The 22,012-nt window shown below is 37.7% G+C and overlaps 1 protein-coding gene and 1 non-coding gene across 3 annotated transcripts in view; both read right to left on the reverse strand.

Moving 5' to 3' along the window:
• Positions 1-22,012, reverse strand: part of Pip5k1a (phosphatidylinositol-4-phosphate 5-kinase type 1 alpha) — a 46,054-nt gene that overhangs the window by 17,970 nt on the left and 6,072 nt on the right. For both annotated transcript variants that reach the window (XM_015502946.2, XM_015502945.2), the window contains exons 2-4: positions 16,823-16,861; positions 2,890-2,936; positions 217-297 (exon numbers count right to left, since the gene is read on the reverse strand). In XM_015502946.2, the coding sequence (XP_015358432.1) occupies positions 217-297; positions 2,890-2,936; positions 16,823-16,861 (167 nt within the window). The remainder of the gene's footprint in view (positions 1-216; positions 298-2,889; positions 2,937-16,822; positions 16,862-22,012) is intronic.
• LOC125620304 lies at positions 17,793-17,928 on the reverse strand. Its single transcript, XR_007351917.1, has one exon. It is a non-coding gene; the product is annotated as a small nucleolar RNA SNORA2/SNORA34 family (small nucleolar RNA).

The raw sequence follows: 22,012 nt of genomic DNA on the forward strand, positions 1-22,012 counted from the left end.
CCTTTTTTTTTTTTTTTTGTAATGGGGATTTAAAACAAGGTACTTTACCATTGAGCTACATCACCAGCCAAACTTTTTCTTTTGATACAGGGTCTCACTAGTTGCTTAGGGCCTTGTTAAGTTGCTAAGTCTGGCCTTGAACTAGTGAACCTCCTGTCTCAGCTGCCCAAGTTGCTGGGATTATAGATGTGTGCCACTGCGGCTGGTGAGACTGACCTTTTTATATGTTGTCTCTCCTGAGGAATCCACACTTCGGTGGCCTATTTTCTTGATGGGCAGTGTAGAGGCACAAGGCACCTAGAAAATAGAATCAAGATCAAAATATGATTTCCATGTTAATACAACAAATAGCTATACTGATGGTATATTAAAACATACAAAACCTAAACACATCCTTTCTAGATCAAGAACATTTTATAAAATCTTTAGGTTGGGGTTATAGCTCAGTGGAAGAGTGCTTGCCTCATATGTATGAGGCACTGAATACAATCCTCAGTGCCACATGAAAGTAAATAAATAAAATAAAGGTACTGATTCCATCTACAACAACAATAAAAAATCAGAAGTTCCACCCCATGCAAATACACAGCTATCAAGTTTCTTCCCAATGTATTAACTGGGAAAAAAAAAAATCAGAAGAAAATTCCAAAGGACATATATTTCACCTCTGGCCTGAGAAAGATGACAAGAAATAAAATGATTATCATTAGAGAAAAGCAGAAAGAGCAAAAGCAGGGAATAGAAGCCCCATAAAAATGGATAACTTCATCCACAAAAGCAAGACAGGTTAGAAACAGAGTTTCACACTTTTCTTTTTTTTTTAAATTGGTATGGAATTTTGCTATGTTACCCAAGCTGACCTGATCCTGAACTTCTTGGCTCAAGCAATCATCCTGTCTCAGTCTCCCAAGTACCTGTAAGCTGCCACCATACCTGGCTTTAGTGTTTCACCAGCTTTGTTTTAGAAATTACTACTTCTCTAATCCGCAACCCAGTCTCAGTGTTATTTGCTCAAACTGAATTCACCAGCAGAAATTTTATTTTCCACCCACAAAACAGCCCCTGAAATAGGGGAAGAATAAGACAGAGCAGAATCTAAAAGGCTATTCCCCAAGAGCCAAGATGCCAGTGCAACAGACATGAAGGTATTCTTCATAATGATAATACTCAGAAAAGCCTGTAGTCCTAATCCAAAGGGTCTGCATTCTGAGGCCTCTGAAACAAAATGTAAGAGGTAGGCAAGAAGTGAGAGAAGGGCTGGGAAATACTCATGGGGAAAAAGTTAAACAAAAATATTCTATACAAAAAAGAAAAAGCTGGGAGGTTATAGAATTCCTAGTGATTAAAAGTGTTTCCTATGCACTGAAGGTATGTGAACAAGAAAAAGTAACAGCAAAACAAAAGAATGAGTTTCAATACCAGACTGCCTGGATTTGAATCTCAACCTTATTAATACCACTTAATAGTTGTGTAATTTTGGGCAAGTTACAGAACCTCTCTAATCCTCACTTTCTTCATCTGTAAAACACAGATAACAACACTTATCTAACAGTTATTTATGTCCTTGGGGGTTGTTTGCAGGATTAAATAAGAACATCTATAAAGGGCACTTAAATAAAGTATTTGCTGTTAAGTTTTAGACACACTGCAATTGGTACATTAAGAAATGTTCAACAAATGTGAGGTTGTTAATATTCATAATGAAATGACAAAAGAAGAACTGTAACAATTTGTAGCTTATCAAATATACAAAAGAGTTAGGTAAAGTGGTATATGCCTATAATTCCGGTGATCCTGGAGGCTGAAAAGGAGGATTAAAAGTTTGAAGCCAGCAGGGTGCAGTAGCACATGCCTGAAATTCCAGCAGTTCTGGATGGTGAGGCAAGAGAATTGCAAGTTCAAAGCCAGCCACAGCAGTTTAATGAGGCCCTAAGCAACTCAGTGAGACCCTGTCTCTAAATAAAATACAAAAAAGCACTGGAGGGCTGGGGCTGTAGCTCAGTGGCAGAATGCTTGCCTGGCACAAATGAGACGAATGAGGCCGTGGGTTCAATCCTTAGTGCCACATAAAAATAAAAAATTAAAATAAAGTCATTCTGTCTAGCTACAACAACAACAAAAAGGGTTGGAGATGTGACTCAGTGGTTAAGCCACACTGGGTTCAATCCCTGGTACCCTCCCCACCAAATATTTGAGGCCAGCCTGAGCAATTCAGCAAGAACCTGTCTCAAAATAAAATTAGAGCTGGGCACAGTGGAGACACCTGTAATCCCAGTGACTTGGGAGGCTGAGGCAGGAAGACTGGGAGTTCAAAGCCAGACTCAGCAATTTAGCAAGACCCTAAGCAACTTAGTAAGAACTTGTTTCTAAATAAAATATAAAAAGGTGGTGCTAAAGATATATATAGCGCAGGTGGTAGAGTGCTTGCCTTGCATGCACAAGGCCCTGGGTTCAATCCCCAGTACAAAAAAAAAAAAAAAAAAAAGCAGGGGGTGGGTGGTGCTGGGAATGTGGCTAGTGGTTAAGTACCCCTGGGTTCAATCCCAGGCACCAAAAAAATCAAGTAAGAAAAGGGCTGGGGATGTAGTTCAGTCATAGAGCACTTATCCAGTGTACACAGGCCTTGGGTTCAATCTCTGTATTATAAAAAACAACATGGGGGTGGGGGTGGGGGAGGAAGCACCTGTCTAGGGCTGGGATGTAGCTAGTTAGTTGGTAGATTACTTACCTGGTATGCTTGAGAACCTGGATTCCATACCCAATTCCACAAAATAAGAAAGAAAGAAAATAACCTTCCTAATTTCCAATGCTTAAGCAGAGGGAAAATAAAGATGCTATAAAGAGACACCCTCTTATATCAGGATTAAAATTTAAGTATATAAAACTTACCTCAGATGCAGATGCCATAGCTCTCTTGATTCCAGGTACTGATGTTGCTTAAAAAAAAAAGAAAAAGAATTTAAGTATATATATATATATATATATATATATATATATACACACACACATATACACACAATCTCTATCAAATACACTACAAGAATCAAAGTTTGAGGCACATCAAATAAGACCATAAACTCTTGCTCAGTGATACCATATTCTTTTGAATAATGCTTTCAAATATCACTTCAAATGAGAATAAAAACTGTCAAACTGAGAATAAGAAAACCATACAAGCCAGATGTAGTGGCACACAAATTTAATCCCAGCAGCTTGGGAGGCTGAGGCCCTAAGCAACTCAAGTGAGACCCTGTCCCTAAACAGAATACATGTATATATGTATACATAATACATATATATTTGGGGTGGGGGTACCGGGGATTGAACTCAGGGACATTCAACCACTCATCCCCAGCCCTATTTTTTGTATTTTATTTAGAGACACGGTCTCACTGAGTTGCTTAGTGCCTTACTGTTGCTGAGGCTGGCTCTGAACTTGCAATCTACCTGCTTCAACCTCCCAAGCCACTGGGATAAACAGGTGTGTGCCACTGCACCCAGCTATTAAATAGAATATTAACAAACAAACAAATAAACAACAAAAAAACCCAACACCAAAAATATACATTATGCAGTCCTTATGCATATTTCATTATTGTTCTAGCCCCTTTTCTTATTCAAGTGGTCATATTTTCTCTGAGAAACACAATTTGTCTTCCCTACTCCAATTGTGGGAATTGAACCCAGGACACTTTACCACTGAGCTATATCCCAAGTTCTTTTATTTTTTTGAGACAGGTTCTTGCTAGCCCAGGCTGGCCTCAAACCTGTAGGTAATGTAATTACTCTTAATACATTTAACCATCAGAGTCAAAAGTCACACTGAAAGAGAAAAGATATAAGAGATACCCAGGACCCAATAGAGACCCTGAGGTGTTACCTGATAATTTATTCTTTTAAGGTATTATCTATAGTACTTTAGAGCAAATCTATGGTACTTCCCTCCTATAAAACAGGTAGAAAGCTGATTTATGGAAATGAGGAAGATAAAATTGAGAAAATAATGTCAAAATGATAAAGAAGCATTCACATGGAAATTGAAAAATACTTTCTTAAATGAAGAATGGGTCACAGAAGAAATCTAATAAAAATCAAGAAACAATATTGAATGTAAGGAATAGTTGGATGAGATTTGTGCAGCAAACATATTGTTACATTGAGATTTTTGGATATCAAATTCAATATCTTTTATGGCATCTCCTATATGTTTGAAAAAAAGATTATAACGATTGTTAGATTATCTGAAGTGCCTATACATAGCCAATATCAAGTAGCATCCCTACAAACATGGGTTTTCTAGACACTAAGAGGACAGTTTGGTTCTCATGTAAAGTGTTAGGCACTATAATTATCTTACATTCCAGGCTGTTTCCTCATTTACATGTACAAAGTTAACCATTCAAGTGTTTTGTTTTCTTCATTTAGATCCTAATTTGCAAAATTTTAGTACTAATAAAAATGTAAAAGTTTGGGGCTGGGGATGTGGCTCAAGGGGTAGCGCGCTCGCCTGGCATGCGTGCGGCCCAGGGTCGATCCTCAGCACCACATACAAACAAAGATGTTATGTCCGCCAAAAACTAAAAAATAAATATTAAAAAAAAAAAAAGTAAAAGTTTTTTAAAATATCAAGAAACAAATAATAACAGAGATACAACTTATCAAAATCTCTATGACAGCATGAAAGTAGTTCTAAGAGGAAAAATATATAGCACTAAGTGTCTACACTGGAAAAAAAAAAAAAAAAAAGGATCCCAAATAAAGTTTATGTTCCACCTCAAGGCTTTAGAAGAAGAAAAACAAACTAACTCTAAAACCAGAAGACAGAAAATAATTTAGATCAGAGGCAAAAATCGATGAAATTTAGAGTAAAAAAAAAAAAAACAATACATAGGCCTTGCAGAATGGTTCATGCCTGTAATCCCAGTGGCTTGAGAGGCTGAGGCAGGAGGATCAAGAATTCAAAACCAGCCTCAGCAATTCAGTGAAGCCCCAAGCAACTCGGTGAGACCCTACCACTAGATAAAAATTTAAAAAGGAAAAAAGGGCTGGGGATGTGACTCATTGGTTGGAGCCCCTGGGTTCAATCTCAGGCATCAAAAAAGAAGACAAAACAAATTAAAAAAAAAAAAAAAAAAAAACACTCACACACACACAAACACTGGAGAAGCTAGGGATTGAAGGAACTTACCTCAAAATCATAAATGCCATTTATAACAAATCCAAAGTCAATACCATACTGAATGCAGGAAGACGAAAAAAGCATTTCCTCTAAATCAAGAACAAGACAAGGCTATCTACTCTCACCACTCCTATTCAATACAGTCCTTAAAACATGAGCCAGTTATCAGGCAAGAAAAGGAAATCAAGGGGATACAAATAGGAAAAGAAGTCAAACTATCTGTTTGTTAATGACATAATCCTATATCTAGAAGCCCCCAAAACCACCAGAAGGCTTCTATAGCTTACAAATGAATTCAGCAAAGTAGCAAGATACAAGATCAACACCCATTAAATCAATAATTTTCCTATACTCCAACAGTGATTCAACCAAGGAAGAAATCAGGAAAACCATTCAATTCACAATAGCCTCAAACAAACAAACAAACAAACAAAAACAAACTAACTGGGAATTGATTAACCAATGAGGCAAAAGAGGTCCACAATGAAAATAACAGAACATCCAAAGAAAGAAATCAAAGACCTTAGAAGATGGAAAGACATTCTATGTTCTTGGATAAGCAGAACTAATATTGTCAAAATGACCATACTACCAAAAGCAGTATACAAATTCAAAGCAATCCATATCAAAATACCAATGACATTCTTCACAGAAGTAGAAAAAAACATTTTTAACATTCACTTGGAAGACTAAGAGACCCAGAATAGCCAAAGCAATACTAAGCAAGAAAACTGAAGTCAACGTCACAATACCTGACCTGAAACCATAATACAGAGCTGTAGAAATAATAACAGAATGGTACTGGCATCAAAACAGACATGAAGACCAATGGAACAGAATAGAAGGCACAAAGACAAACTTATATACCTTCAGCCATCTAATATTTGACAAAGTGTTAAAAATATATTTTAAAGATATCCTTTTTAACAAATGGTACTGGGAAAACTGAATAGCTATATGTAGAGTGTGAATAGACAGCCTACAGAAATCTCCCAGAAATGGGAGGAAATCTTGTCCAGCTACTTCTCCAAAATATATAATAACTCAAAAAGCATAACACCAAACCCCCACCCCAAATATATATGTATTATGTATACATATATACATGTATTCTGTTTAGGGACAGGGTCTCACTTGAGTTGCTTAGGGCCTCAGCCTCCCAAGCTGCTGGGNAAAAAAAAAAAAAAAAAAAAAACTAAACAGAAACTTCTCAAAAGAAGAAACACAGATGGCCCACAAATATATGAAAAGATGTTTAACATCTTTAGCAACTAGGGAAATGTAAATCAAAATTACACTAAGATTTCATCTTACTCCAGTCAGAATGGCAATGATCAAGAAGAAATAATAAATGCTAGAGAGGCTGTGGGGGGAAAGGTGCACTTTTACATTTTGGGTGATGGAACCACCATATGACCCAGCTCTCCAACTCCTTGGTATTCTCCCAAAAGATCTAAAACCAGCGTATTACAGAAGTACAGTCATCTCAATGTTTACAGCCACACAATTCCCAATAGCTAAATTATGGAATCAACCCAGGTGCCCATCAGTAGATGAATGGAATGGGTTAAGAAATTGTGTGTGTGTGTGTGTGTGTGTGTGTACACGTGCACATGGATAATGGAGTTCTACTCAGCCATAAAAAAAGAATGAAATTATGACATTTTCTGGTTAAATGGATGGAAATGGAGAATACCATGCAAAGTGGAAAAAGCCAAACTCAGAAACTCAAAGGTCGAATGCGTTCTCTCATCTGCGGACACTAGAGTAAAATAAAGGAAGGGGAAAGGAAAGATGGGATAACATAAAGAGAAGAATGGTAATGTAGAAGATCAAGAGGCATACAGGACAAACAGGTAATGGGGGAGCAATGTAGAAAGAATTCTTTAAAAACCATGTTATGTGCATATATAAATATACCACAGGGAATTTTACCTTTATGCATAGGTAGGAAGAACCAATCAAATATAAATAAAAAGATGACTGAATGGAAGTCTAGTGGAGGAAGGAGAATGGGAGAAGTACAGAAAGGAAAAGAGGGAGGGAAAGAGAGTCAGGTGGGATCATGAACTGACTTTGTTTTGTTGATCATGTGTATGATCATGTATCTTCAATGTGATCATGAATGAAGGTTATGGAACAACAAACCATTAAGAGAAGATTTAACCTTTCAGAGCAGATTTTTCTGTTGATATGGTATTTTGGTCACTTTCTAAACACACCTACCTTTTTTTGGGGGGTGGGGTTACTGGAGACTGAACCCAGAGGCACTTTACCACTGAGCTACATCCCCAGACCTTTTTATTTTTTAAGACAGGGTCTTACTAAGTTGCTTAGGACCTCAATGAACTGCTGAGGCTGGCCTCAAACGTGGGATTACAAGCACATGTCACCATACTTAGCTAAACACATTCACTCTTGAAGTCTTTCTCAAATGTAAGTGGACAAAGGCATATATTAATAATATTTATAAGGAGCTGGGATTGTGGCTCAGCGGTAGAGCACTCACCTAGCACGTGGGAGGCCCTGGGTTTGATCCTCAGCACCACATAAAAATAAATAAAATAAAGATATTTTTAAAAAAATAATAAGATTAACTACAGATTTATCTTACACATCTTCAGTGAACATATATTTAATAAATTTTATTTATTTAAGGTGCTGGGGGTTGAATCCAGGGCTTGAACATGACAGGCAAGCACTCTACCCTTGAGCTACATCCCCAACTCCTAATAAGTAAATTTGAAACACCACATTCTTGTTCATGGTAAAAATCAAGATGAGGATGTACGAATGCAGAATCAATTGCAAAATCAACTTCTATCTGTACCAATTTTTTTTTTAGCTTCTAATTGACTTTAGTGTTGGTGGTATAGTGGTGAGGATAGCTTGCCTTCCAAATGACTTTAGTAAGAAAACTAATCAAATATCTGGAAATTAGAATGATTCACAATCTGAAAAACTCATGTAACAATTTGGGCTGGGGATGTGGCTCAAGCGGTAGCGCGCTCGCCTGGCATGCTTGCGGCCCGGGTTCGATCCTCAGCACCACATACAAACAAAGATGTTGTGTCCGCCAAAAACTAAAAAATATTAAAATTCTCTCTCTCTTAAAAAAAAAAACACTCATATAACAATTAAATGTTGCAATCTCTACAGTTCTCTACCTTTATTTTATTTATTTTTATGTAGTGCTGAGGATCGAACCCAGTGCCTCACATGTGTAAATGCTCTGCCACTGAGCCACAACCCCAGCTCCTCTATAGTTTTTTAATAGATGGCTTTTATGATCCCTGGCTTAATTGTACCATCTTCTTTTTTGAGGGGAGGGGAAGGGTACCGGGGATGGAACTCAGGCACTCAACCACTGCGTCACATCCCCAGCCTTATTTTGTATTTTATTTAGATAGGGTCTGAGTTGCTCAGTGACTTGATTTTGCTGAAGCTGGCTTTGAACTTATGATCCTCCTGCCTCAGCCTCTGGAGTTGCTGGGATTACAGGCATGCGCTACCGTGCCCAGTTATACCTTTTTTTTTTTTTAATTAGAGCTTTATAGTTATACCTAGTAGTTCTGCTCATCCTGACAAATTGATACATGCATGGAATTTAATTTCAGTTCATCAGGAAAATTGTTCTTTGTACTTAACTAAAAAGAAATCTTTTTTTTTTTTTTGGTAGATGGACATAATACCTTTATTTTATTTATTTATTTTATTTTCTAGTGGTGCTGAGGATCAAACCCAATGCCTCATACATGCAAGGCAAGCACTCTGCCACTGAGCCACAATCCCAGCCCTGAGAAATCTTTTTTTTTTTTTTTTGAGAGAGAGAGAGAGAGAGAGAGAGAGAGAATTTTTTAAGAAGTGTACAAATGAAAGGAAAAAACACCTCACATGGCAACACTTGGCCTGGGAATGTCTGTCAGACAATTTTTAAAGAGAATATGATTCATCATCACGAGGGCTGGGAATATAACTCAGTGGTACAACACTCCTAGGTTCAATTCCCAGTACTGAAAAAAATTACCCTTCTTTTTTTTTTTTTTAATTTTTTTTAATATTTATTTTTTAGTTTTTTTCGGCGGACACAACATCTTTGTTTGTATGTGGTGCTGAGGATCGAACCCGGGGCCACATGCATGCCAGGCGAGTGCGCTACCGCTTGAGCCACATCCCCAGCCCAAAATTACCCTTCTTTAGAGGAAATTTTTCTTACAAAGATTTTGGATTCTGCCATTCCCCCATCTAACCCCCAACTTTTTACTGTCAGTCTATACTTGGAAATGTGTCATGTACTGCCCAAGATAAAAGAAACTATAGTCTGACAACCTGGCCATAAATGCTATAGTTAGTCCTACACCAGCTTGTCCTCACTAGATTGATTTTCTTTCTTTCTTGATTACTTTCTCTTTTTGATACTGGGGATTAGACCCAGGGACACTATAATCCCCACCGCCCCCCCCTCTCTGAGATGGGTCTCAATAAATTGCCCAGGTTGGCCTTGAACTCACAATGCTTCTGCCTCAGCCTCTACTAGCTGGGATTACAGACATGCTCAACCATGCCCATTGGCCTTTGTACTATTTCTTTTTTTTTGGTGCTGCTGACTGAACTCAGGGCCACGCACATATTAAGCACAGGCTATATTACTGAGCTACACTCCCAGATCCTGCTCTGGTTCATTTGTTCATATTTAATACATCTCTGCCCTAGTTCAAATACTGAATTATTATTTCTGCTTTCTTATTTAGGCATCAACCCCCTCTACTTCAATGTATCACTAAGCTTCAATGCTGATAGATTTTTTTAGAAAGGTTGTTTTTTGTCTTTTGTATCAGGAAATTGAACCCAGGGCACATAACAACAGAGCCACAAATTCTGCCCTTATTATTCTTTATTTTGAGATAAGGTCTTGCTAAATTGCTGAGACTGGCTTTGAGCTCGTAATCCTCCTGTCTCAGCCTCCTGAGCACGGGGATTATAGGCACCATACCCAGTTTAGAAAGGTTATTTATCTTTTTTTTTTTAATTTTTTTTAAGCTGTAGATGATACAATCTTTATTTATTTCTTTTTATGTGGTGCTGAGGATCGAACCCAGTGCCTCATGTGTGTGAAGCAGGCATTCTACCACTGAGCTACAACCCCAGCCCCAAGGTTATTTATCTTACAATCACACAACTTACACTTAATAATAACACTTTAAAAGCTTACAAATACATTTGGCCCTGAAAACATTACATGGAATGGAACTTCTTTAAGAACTTAAGAAACATCTATCAAATGTAATGGGTAAAACTTACTTGCTGATTGGGGGCAAAAAACTATAAGACAAAAACCCTTAAAAAACCCTAATACAGGGCTGAGGTTGTGGCTCAGCGGTAGAGTACTCGCCTTGCACATGCGAGGCCCTGGGTTAGACCTTCAGGACCACATAAAAATTGTGGGGCTGGGGTTGTGGCTCAGTGGCAGAGCGCTCGCCTAGCATGTACGAGGCACTGGTTCGATCCTTAGCACCACATAAAAAATAAATAAAGATAAAAACTTTTTATAAAAAGGTATTGTGTCCAACTACCACTAGAAAATAAATATTTAAAAAAAAACTCTAAGAACCCTTAAAAAATAAATTCAATAATAATTTCATACTAAGGATCAAACTCAAGGTCTCATGAATACTAAGCAAGCACTCTACCACAGAGCTACACTCCTATACCCCCACCATTCCTCCAAAAAAAAAAAAAAAAATTGGAGACTGTCTGTAGAAATACTTTCTGCAGTATTTATTGAATTTTATTTAAAAGATTCCAAAGGGGCTGGGTATGATGGCTCATTCCTGCAAATTCCAGCTACTTGGAAAATTGAGGCAAGAAGATCATAAGTTCGAGGCCAGCCTTGGCAACTTAGCAAGACCCTGTCTCAAAAATAAAAATAACAAGGACTAGGATGAGGCAAGGTGAAAGGGAAAAGTCCTGGGAAAGGATACTGGACAAATTATATTGTTACATTATGTGCATGTACCAATATGTAACAAATAATCACACTATTACATAAAATTATAATGTGCCAATAAAAAAATGTGGAGGAGAAAAGAACTGGGAATATAGCTCAGTGTTCAATCCTCAGCAATACACACACATATCCCTCAGATTTGTTAAGGATAATATAAATGCGAATTTTTTTCCCTTGAGGTTCTACCTTCTTTTGGGATAAGGGGATCTATCCTTCAATCTTACTGATAGAGGATTAAGAGTACAGTCCTCAGTTCCTCTTGATGAAATTAACAATATTCAGTTCCTGTGGCAGCAAGCATCAATGTCACTGGCAAAAATAGCAGGAAACTTCCAGGAACGGTGGCACATACCTATAATTCCATCAATTTAGGAAGCTGAGGCAGGAGGATCAGAAATTCAAGGCCCCCAAAATATAACAGGACTCAACAGAAGATAAAAAGAGTTGGGGACTTTTGGCTATCATGAATAATGATGCTATGAATATTGATGTACAAGTTTTTATATGAACATGTGTTTTCAATTCTCTTGGGAGATATACTCCTGAAAGTGGTTAAGTAACTCACTTTTTATTTTTTTGTGTGTGGTTCTGGGATGGGACCCACAGACTACTGTATGCTGCTGAGCAGCTGTTGCACCATGGAGCAGTCCTGCGTTTAATCATGTGAGTAACTGAACTGCCAAACTGTTTTCCACAGAGACGGCACCAGTTTATATTCCCTCCACCAATGTCTGAGGCTCCAGTGTCTCTATCTGCTCTTCAATTCTTGTTATTTTCTGTGTGTTCTAATTATAACACCTTAGTGGCTGCATGATTTTCATTTACATTTGCCTGAAGACTAACAATTTGGATCACTTTTAATGTGCTTATTGGTCATTTGTGCTCTCTTTTTGAAGAACTATTAAAAACCTTCACCCAGCTGGGCATAGTGGTGCACATCTGTGGTTCTAGATGCTCAGGATGCCAAGGCGGGGAAGATGGCGAGTTCAATGCCAACCTGGGCAAATTGGTGAGACTCTGTCTCAAAAAAAAAAAAAAAAAAAAAAAAAGTGGTGGTGGTTAACTTGGTGGTGGAATGCCCCTAGGTTCAATCCTCAATATAAAAAGCAAAAACAGAAACAAAAACCTGGGTCACTTAAAAAAATTGTTTGGGTTGTTTTTCTTTTCATTGTTTAAGTTCTTTGTACATTTTTGGTACTATATCCTTAACAGGCATATGATTTTCAAGTATTTTCTCCTGTTACATGGGTTTCTTTTCCCTCATTATAGTATCATTTAATACCCTAAGTTTAAAAATGGGATGAAGCATAATTCATCTGTTCTTTTACTTTGTTTGCTTGTGCTTTTGGTGTTAAATCTAAGACACTGTTACCTAATCCAAGGTCACAAAGATCAACCATTTTATTTTCTCCTAAAGGTGTAGAATTTTAGCTGTTACCTTTAGGTCTTTGACATTTTAAGTAAATTTTTGAGGCTCAATTCTTCTGTAATGTGGACATCCAGTTGTCCAACATCGTTTATTAAAAAGATTACCCTTTCTCCAGTGAATAAGTTTGGCACCCTGTCAAAAACAAATTGACCTTAGATATATGGATTTATTTCTGGGCTCCCAGTTCTATTCTGTTGTCTATTTTTATGCCAGTTACTATACAACCTTGATGACTATACTTTAGTATAGTCCTCTAACATTTACATTTTATAGAGAAAGCTGACAAGACCTGGTTATTGATTTAATGAGTGGGGAAACATAACCACTTTGGGGACTTTTCTGAACCTTTGCCTTTTGAATACTGTGTTGTCCTCCTTCCTGGTAACCTTTTTAGAATTCCAGGAGGTAAGATACCTTTTCCAGGGGACACATTTGCAGACAGACAAGATGAAGATACTATGTATTCTCTCTCCTGTGACTCAGGGAGTTTAAAAAGAGAGTGATTATGTGCTGTAAATATTTTTTTTTAAATAATTTTTTTAAAGAGAGAGAGAGAGAGAGAGAAAGAATTTTAATATTTATTTTTTAGTTATCGGCGGACACAACATCTTTGTATGTGGTGCTGAGGATCGAACCTGGGCCGCACGCATTCCAGGCAAGTGCGCTACCGCTTGAGCCACATCCCAGCCCTGCTGTAAATATTAATTGTTACCCTTTGTTGACAGAAAGTGTCAGAGAGCCATGCATGGCAGTCCTGTGTCCTAGGATTTGTCTAGAGCCATTCTGTCCAATACTATCATCACCAACCATACAGGGCTATCCAGGACCTGAAATGTGGCAAGAACAACTGGGAATTGAATTTTAAATTTTGTTCACTTTCTTTTCTTTTTTTGTTAAATTTCAATTAATTTAAATTTACATTTAAAAACTGAAACTTGATTTGACTTATTTTAAAAATTCTTAAGTATATTTGAAATAATTTGAATCTTATCTTCTTTTTCCAGTGTTAATTTTATAAATTATAACTACAGACCAAGTATTTCTGATGGAAGTTTAGCATCATGAAATTGTCAAATCAAGATAGAATGTCAACTATAAAATACACGGGGGATTTCAAAGGCTTCATATGAAAGAGAAACAAAGAATCTCTCACTAGCAAATTTTGCAATGATTACATTTGAAATGACAATAGTGATATATTGGAGTAAGTGAAATACTTCATTAAAGCCTGGCACAATGGCATATGCCTATAAACCTAGCAACTAAGGAAGCCGAGGCAGGAGGATCAAGAGTTCAAAACCAGCCTTAGCAAAAGCCTGGCAGTAAGCAACTCAGTGATACCTTGTCTCTAAATAAAATACAAAATAGGGTTTGCGGGCTGGGGATGTGGCTCAAGCGGTAGCGCGCTCACCTGGCATGCGTGCAGCCCGGGTTCGATCCTCAACACCACATACAAACAAAGATGTTATGACCACCGAAAACTAAAAAATAAACAAATATTAAAAAATTCTCTCTCTCTCTCTCTGACTCTCACACTCTTTCTAAAAAAAAAAAAAATAGGGTTTGGGAATGTGGCTCAGTGGTCTAGTGCCCGAGTTCAATTCCTGGTAGCAATAAATAAATAAATAACATGATTAATTTCACCAGATGATACACACAAACACCCCTCCCTCCCTTCCCCCTGTCCTTCTCTCTCCCCCCCTTTGGTACTAAGAATTGAAATCAGGGGAGCTCTAACTACTAAGTGCCAAGGTCTTTTATTTTGAGACAGGGTCTCATTAAGTTGTTGAGGTTAGCCTTGAACTTGGGATCCTCCTGCCTCAGCCTCTGAGAGTCTCTGGAATTACAGGCATGTGCCCCAGTACCCGGCTAGTCAGCTTCTTTTTATTTCTTAAAGCAAGGTTATTAGAAAGTTGAAAATGATGTCTCTGTCTTACATTATCATGCCACCAGACAGAACTGCTTTTAGTTTCTGCCATGATGACACCCCAACATTGTTTTTTTTTTTTTTTTTTAAAGAGAGAGAGATAGTTAGAGAGAGAGAGAGAATTTAAATATTTATTGTTTTTTGGCGGACATAATCTTTGTTTGTATGTGGTGCTGAGGATCGAACCCAGGCTGCACGCATGCCAGGCAAGCGCGCTACTGCTTGAGCCACATACCCAGCCCCCCAACATCGTTTTGACCTCAGTGACAGATCAGGAACCGTGGTGAACTGGTACATGAGATTTAAGGTTCTAATTACATGGAGGCTATAAAATGAAGCAGAACAAGCAGGCATAGACTGGCCCTTTGCTGATGAAGTGTGCAAGGGTGCCATGCCCATGTCTCCTCCCTCTGCCTGTCCCCTGTACCTTGCTGGCTCCTGCTGCCTTACTCCAGCTTTCCTTTTCTAGGATCACTAAGTTCTGGTCTCTTCAGTCCAAACTTATGGACCCTGTTCTCCTTGTCCCTCCCTGCCTGGGGCTCACATCTTCCTACTTCACATATGACCAATCTTTGCTGAAACACAGGATAGAAACCTAACTCTAAAGCAGAGGTTGGCAACCTTTTGCTGTAGAGGGCCAGAGCCACAGAGTCTCTGGCCCAACCAACAAACCACCTGAGTGTGAAACAGCTGTAGACAATATGTAAATGAACAGGCAGGGCTGTGTTCCAATAAAAACTGATGTATAGAGACTGGGGGAAAAAAAAAGTTGAGGATGCAGCTGAATGGTGAGGACCCCTGGGTTCAATCCCCAGTGTGATGGAAGAGAGGCAGGAAGGTGGTAGTAGACAGGACAATACTCCAGAAGAGCAACTGTTAAGTCTGATACTTAAAAAAGCAGTTTCACAGCTTTATAGATGTTAAAGTCCTCACTAGTAGCACTAGTAAGTAGCAGGAGAAAGTACCTTTTTTTTTTTTTTTTCCTTTTTGAGATGGGGTGTCACTGTGTTGCTCAGGCTAGGCTCCTCTTGAACTTGTGGGTTCAAGTGATCCTCCTGCCTCAGCCTCCTGAAAAGCTGGCACTACAGGTAAGTGCCACCATAACCAGGTCAGAAGTACCTTTGCCTCTGCATTAAGACATCAAGCATTTTAATGGGGGGGGAAAACAAAGTACTATTTGTCTCAGACTAGAGTTTACTTTTTGGTATATGACTTGTTCTGATTAAAAGTATTAAGACTTGTCGCTGCTGTATTTGCAATGGGAAAAAAAAGTTTATTTTGTTTTCAGTATCTTGGAATTGAATACAGAATTAGCTATCCATCCTGCCACACAAGATGGCACATGCCTATTATCCCAGTGGCTCAGGAGGCTGAGGCAGGAGGATTGCAACTTTAAAGTCAGCTCAGCAACTCAAGAGATTCTATCTTAAAATAAAAAATAGGTTCAGCACCCTTGGGTTCAATCCCCAGTACCAAATAAATAAGTATAGAAATAAAGCCAAGTTAGTTCACACGCAGACTTTCAGATTAGTAAGGGGAGTCAGAGGTATAGTTCAGCGGTAGAGCACTTGCCCAGCATGTGACAGGCCCTGGGTTTAATCCCCAGCACCAACAAAAACAAAACAACCAATCAGCAAGGGGAACAATAACAACACAGTGGGTAGCAATATAGGCTTTACAATCAGAACACCTCGGTTGTTAGGTTTGGATATTAGATTCATCATTTACTAAAAGGCAACCTTGTGCACATTTGGTCAAAACTTCTCTAGGCCTTATTATTACATCCATAAAATTCAGAAATAGCAGGTAGGGATGTAGTTCAGTGACAGAGCTCTTTGAAGCCCTGGTTTCAATCTCCAGCACCATTAAAAAATAAATAAATAAATAAGATGTCATGTACGGACTTAGCATTGTAAGTGCTCAATAAATATTAGCATCTATTATTTTATTAATGGTGAAGTCCCATCAATATGATAGGAAAGGTTAAAGGAAAATGAGAGGTGCAACAGAAAGGGAAACTGAAAAGAGCTGAGACTAGTTTACTAAAACAAGAAGAACTATGAGAAAAGACACCTCTGTTAAGATAGCAACCTTTTTTTGGAGAAGGCAGAGAGACATGGGAGCTACAGTCAAATAATGTTTTCAAGACATCCACAGCCTTCTCAGAAGATCATGCACTATCACTACAAAAAGTGTGCAACTGTTATGGGGAAGAGGAGCTAGCAGCTAGTTACTGCAAGGAGCTCATGCTTCTTCATCACAGATACACATCAGATCTACCTCTCTTATGGTTGACCCCACAGCACAGAAAGTTGAAACCTAATGAGGAAAAAACAGAAAGTTACCACTTACTTCTGGGATTCTACTTGCTTAACAGCAGATTTTAAGAAAAGACAAAAAAAAACTATGAAGTTTAAAATTATGAACACGGCCTGGCTTAATCTCTAGCACCATACTGTGAAATATAAAATGATTTTTTGAAATTCCAGGTAAGTGTCCAAAAATACAGACGGACCAGCTCAGCTCTAGCACAAAAATTCCTAGAGTAGTCACAAAACTTGTACTCCAAATCATTTTACTCTTGAGTGAATTCAAATTGGCCAAATTTTTCAGATATAAGGCTCCTCTACATACAGGCTTCTATCCAAAGATATATATATAAAGATGTTTACTATAGCACTATATAAAATAACTATGAATGTCTAAGTACCATAACTGGAAAAAACCTATATGAACAAGGAGATAGGCATTATCAATTAAAATATAGTTTAACAGAATATTAAAAACTATAATTTTGATGTGTATTTATGGTATCATAAGAAATTGTTGAGTAAAAAAGTTTTTTTAAAATATAGTATAGTATCTTTTTCTTCTTTCTTTTTATTGGTGCTAGAGACCAAACAGCATCTTGTGCATGCTAGTCAAGCACTCTATCACTGAAGTACATTTCCAGACCCTGATATAATTTTTCATAAAATATTTACATACACTTACACATGTATAAAACACCCAGAAAAATACATACCAAAATATTAAAATACAACATCTCTTTTTTGGGGATCAGATTTTTAAGTTTCTATTTTTCTTTAACTACATAAACTGTAACAAAAAAATTTATTATGTACATTACATAATTAAACAATTAAAGAACATCAACAAGAATGTGTATTGTTATTCTCTTTGCTTTTTTTTTCCAGCAAATGTTTTCATTGGCATACTAAAATATTCTTTTTTTTTCTTTCCCCCCTTCAGATGTTTCTTTCTATTGAATTGACTATTATACTTCTAAAGTTCTGAAATAGCCAACAGACCATAGAAAGACATTTCTTTAGGCTCCTGCTTGAAACCTCGCTTTGCTTTGTAACCCATAATTCCCAGTATGCCACTACTCAACAGCCTGACCCCCACCCCCACCCTCACATACACATAACTCAAGCTTATGGGATCATGTTATACTGCTGGCAAAGAAAAGCTAGAAGAAAAAAATTTAAATAAAAATAAATGCCTAGAATGCTGTTGACAATCCCAAGCTAAAAATAACCCTAATTCCTATATGTAGTTTTTTTTTTTTTTTTTTAACATCTATTTTATTTGTGTATTTTTATGTGGTGCCAGGGATTGAACTCAGTGCCTCAAGCATGCTAGGCAAGCGCTCTGCCCACTGAGCCACAACCCGGCCCCTCCTTTATGTAGTTTTTCTCAACTATATATTACTTTGGTACATACTACTACAACTTGAATAAAAGTACATTAACACATATAAGAAGTTCACTTTGTTTTTTTTTTTTTAATTTTTTATTGTTGGTTGTTCAAAACATTACATAGTTCTTGATATATCATATTTCACACTTTTACAATATGTAAATCAATGGATGTGTAACTGATGTGATTCTGCAATCTGTATATGGGGTAAAAATGGGAGCTCATAACCCACTTGAATCAAAGTAAGAAGTTCACTTTGAAAAAGGAAACCATATTCCTCAAATATCAAATGACTTATTTAAAACAGGGATACCCAATTCTGGCATATCTCAGATGCCAAGACATGGTAGGGGGGAAACAGCCTTTAAATTATGAAAAAAAGTTGGGAAATCACGAATGTTACTGAAGTAATTTCAGAACAGCTGAACCAGTCAAGCCAAATGCCAAAGTAGAGACAACCCAGTCAATTATTGCTAAAATACAAAGCTGAATCATCACACTGGGTTATAGAAAATTTTTCTGAGCAACTCTGTACTAGTTTCAGGGAAGCATTCCATTTTGGTCCTTGGCCCCACCCTACCTCGGGTTTATGATGAAAAAGGTACCGGAAGGGCTGGTTTCTAGTCACTTGGCAAAACACCACTGTGATTCTCCATAAATCTGCTTACTACTTATTGAGCCACTGGAGACAAAAATCCATATTGAGAGGAATTTAAAAAAAAAATGCAAAGAAGGACCATGCACAGTGGTGCACATCTGTAATTCTAGCTAAGCAGGAGGCTGAGGCAGGAGGACCACAAGTCAAAGCAAGCCTACGCAATTTAGGGAGAATAAATAAAAAGAAGGATGTAGCTGAGGACATAGCTCAGTGGTAGATCCCCAGCACTAAAGAAAGAAAGAAAAAGAAAACATAAAAGGAAAAAGAGAAAAAACAGTGTAATCCTGAGAGGTATGAAAAGGGCAAACAAATTTCAGAGGGAGAAATGTGCGAACCTTAAAGGAGGAGATAATTTTGGGGGGAGTGGGATGGGGTGGAGGGGTGTTACTGAACTTAGGGGCGCTCGGCCACTGAGTCACATCCCCAGCCTTATTTGTATTTTATTTAGAGAAAGGGTCTCACTGAGTTGCTTAGCGCCTCGCCATTGCTAAGGCTCACTTTGAACTCGCAATTCTACTGTCTCAGCTTCCTGAGCCACTGAGACTATAGGCGTGTGCCACAGCGCCCAGCAGGGAGATGATTTAAAAAAAAAAAAAACTGTAGTTGTAGATGGACAGAATGCCTTTATTTTGTTTATTTTATTTTTTTATATGGTGCTAATGATCAAACCCAGTGCCTCACCCATGCTAAGCAAGCGCTCTGCCACTGAGCTATAGGCCCAGCCCAGGACAAGATAATTTAAACAAAGAGTTACATACTGAATTGCTCTGAAATGAGTTAGGTCTTTCTCCATCTCCAGCATGTGGGACAAAACAGAATTGGCCTTAATGGCAGAGCCTCTCCCTGTGCTTTCAGAGCAGAAGTATTTCCGCCCAAGATAAGATGACATCATCCACCAGATGAGAAACTAAGAGGCAGCATGTGAGTGACTTGAAGGTTTGAAGTACACATATAATTTGGGGATGCTAGAGGCTAGCCGGATGTGCATTCCTCAGACTACCAGGATTTTGCTTCACAGGTCATGGAGGTGTTCCCAGAGATTCAATTCAATGATCTAGCAACATTAATACATAAATGAATCAATAATTCCTATATTAGAGCACAGCTCCTTTGAGCTGGGGGTATAACTCAGTTGGAGTGGGAGAAAGGGGGGTGAGGTCACACATGCACAAAGGAGCATTTTTGGAAGCAAAAGTTAACCTTCAGGGGACTCTTTGTTGATAAGTAGATAGTGATTTAAAAAAAAAAAAAAACTAAACTCCCTGCAACAAAGTAAAACTAAAACAAAATCAACCCAGTTGCTTGCAGAACTACCTGAAGCACTCTCTCTAGTCCAAGTTAACTTGGAATACTGGAAGCCATTCTAACTATATCCCTGCAGGTGGGAGGCACAATATGTTCTCCAAATGAAAAGATATAGAAATGTGTTTGAAATGTCATCATGCCTTCTGAGGAGTATTATTGAAAACAAGCTCTAAAAAACAATGCTAAATATATATATATATATACATCATCACCCTCACTAATGACTAAAAACCAAGCCATAGCTCAGAGAAGACCTAAGTTTTGTTACCCAGCAGATATCAGTTTTTCCTAAGGAACAAAACCCTAAAAGCAGTCCGATCTACCAGTTGTGAAATCACCTTAGCTAAGAGCCAACTAAAAGCAGATCAAGGAATGAGCTACAATTCCATGAGATTCACTTCAGTGGGGCTAGGAATACAGCTCAGTGCTTGCCTCACATGCACAAGGCCCTGGGTTCAATCCCTAGCACCACCAAAAAAGATTCACCTCAATAGCAAATATCTTTGCCACTAGTAACAATCTCTCTCAGCCTGTTTCCCAGTTTGGAAAATGGAGTAGTTAAAGAAAAATAACTCAGGAATAAAAGTAAAACAATTCTATTTTCTTCTGTTGAACTTTTGCTTCCAGTACCACACTGGCAAATTTCATGGTTCTCAGGCCTCAAATATGTACCCCTTGGCACCAACACATTAATTGAATATGAAAAAAATATGAAACAAATCCAAGTCCTTCCTTAAAAGACCTGGATCTACCCACAGCCAAGAGGCATTTGAAATTTTTGGCAGACTGCTACCTCCTCATTCTATGTCCAAATCTGGCTCTATCTTGCAAGTACAGTGAGTCTTGCTCAACTAAAATGCACATATTTCCACAGAGAAAGCTGAAGATAATGAGCACTAACTGTCCCAACAATCCAAGCAATCCTCTTGATAATTTCTATATCAGAAATATAGCCAAGTTACTTCTCTGCCGTCAGACTTCTTTATTTACCAGATTTGTTTACCTACATTATACAGAGAAAAAGCTAATATACTCTAACTATACATTAAAAACAAACAAACAAAAACTCTTCCCATTCCCTCGCCACAACTTCCCTTGCTCACCTCTCTTTAGTACACCCTTCACCAACATCACTGGTCCTTTGGGACAGTGCTCATTCTGGGATAATGACATATTGCTCAGTTAAGTATAAAAGACAATAATAATTATATATATTTATATAAATATATATATATTATATATTTATATAAAATATATATATTATATATATTTATATAAAAATATATATTTTTTATATATTTTCTCCCCCTACAAGGAACTTGTCCTCTTTTTGCTAAAGTCTTCCTCGCAGTCCAACAACAGGAAGACTTTCCAGGAATCAGATATTTATGTTAATATATATTGTATGTAGCCATTTCAAATAAACAGTCTGGAATTTCAAAGGAGGAGAAAGAAAAATGCCTGGAAACAGTTTAAAAAGATGGAGGAGTTGAGTTCACTTCAAATAGAAAACAGTAAATAATAAAAGCTCACAGGAGATATGAACAAAACAGGATGAACATGTGCAAATTAAATGCTTTTTTTTTTTTTTTTACACAATATCTTTATTTTATTTGTTTTTATATGGTGCTGAGGATCGAACCCAGGGCCTCGAACGTGCTAGGCAAGTGCTCCACTGCTGAGCCACAATCCCAGCTCCTAAATGCTTTTTTGATGGAAAAAGGGTGTGAGGAAACAACAGGGCAAATGGGATAAGAAGGGGTTTCCTCTAGGAAATATCAATCCAAACACGCTCATTAGACTGA

Source organism: Marmota marmota, unplaced genomic scaffold (assembly GCF_001458135.2).
Source record: "Marmota marmota marmota unplaced genomic scaffold, marMar, whole genome shotgun sequence".
Taxonomy (NCBI): domain Eukaryota; kingdom Metazoa; phylum Chordata; class Mammalia; order Rodentia; family Sciuridae; genus Marmota; species Marmota marmota.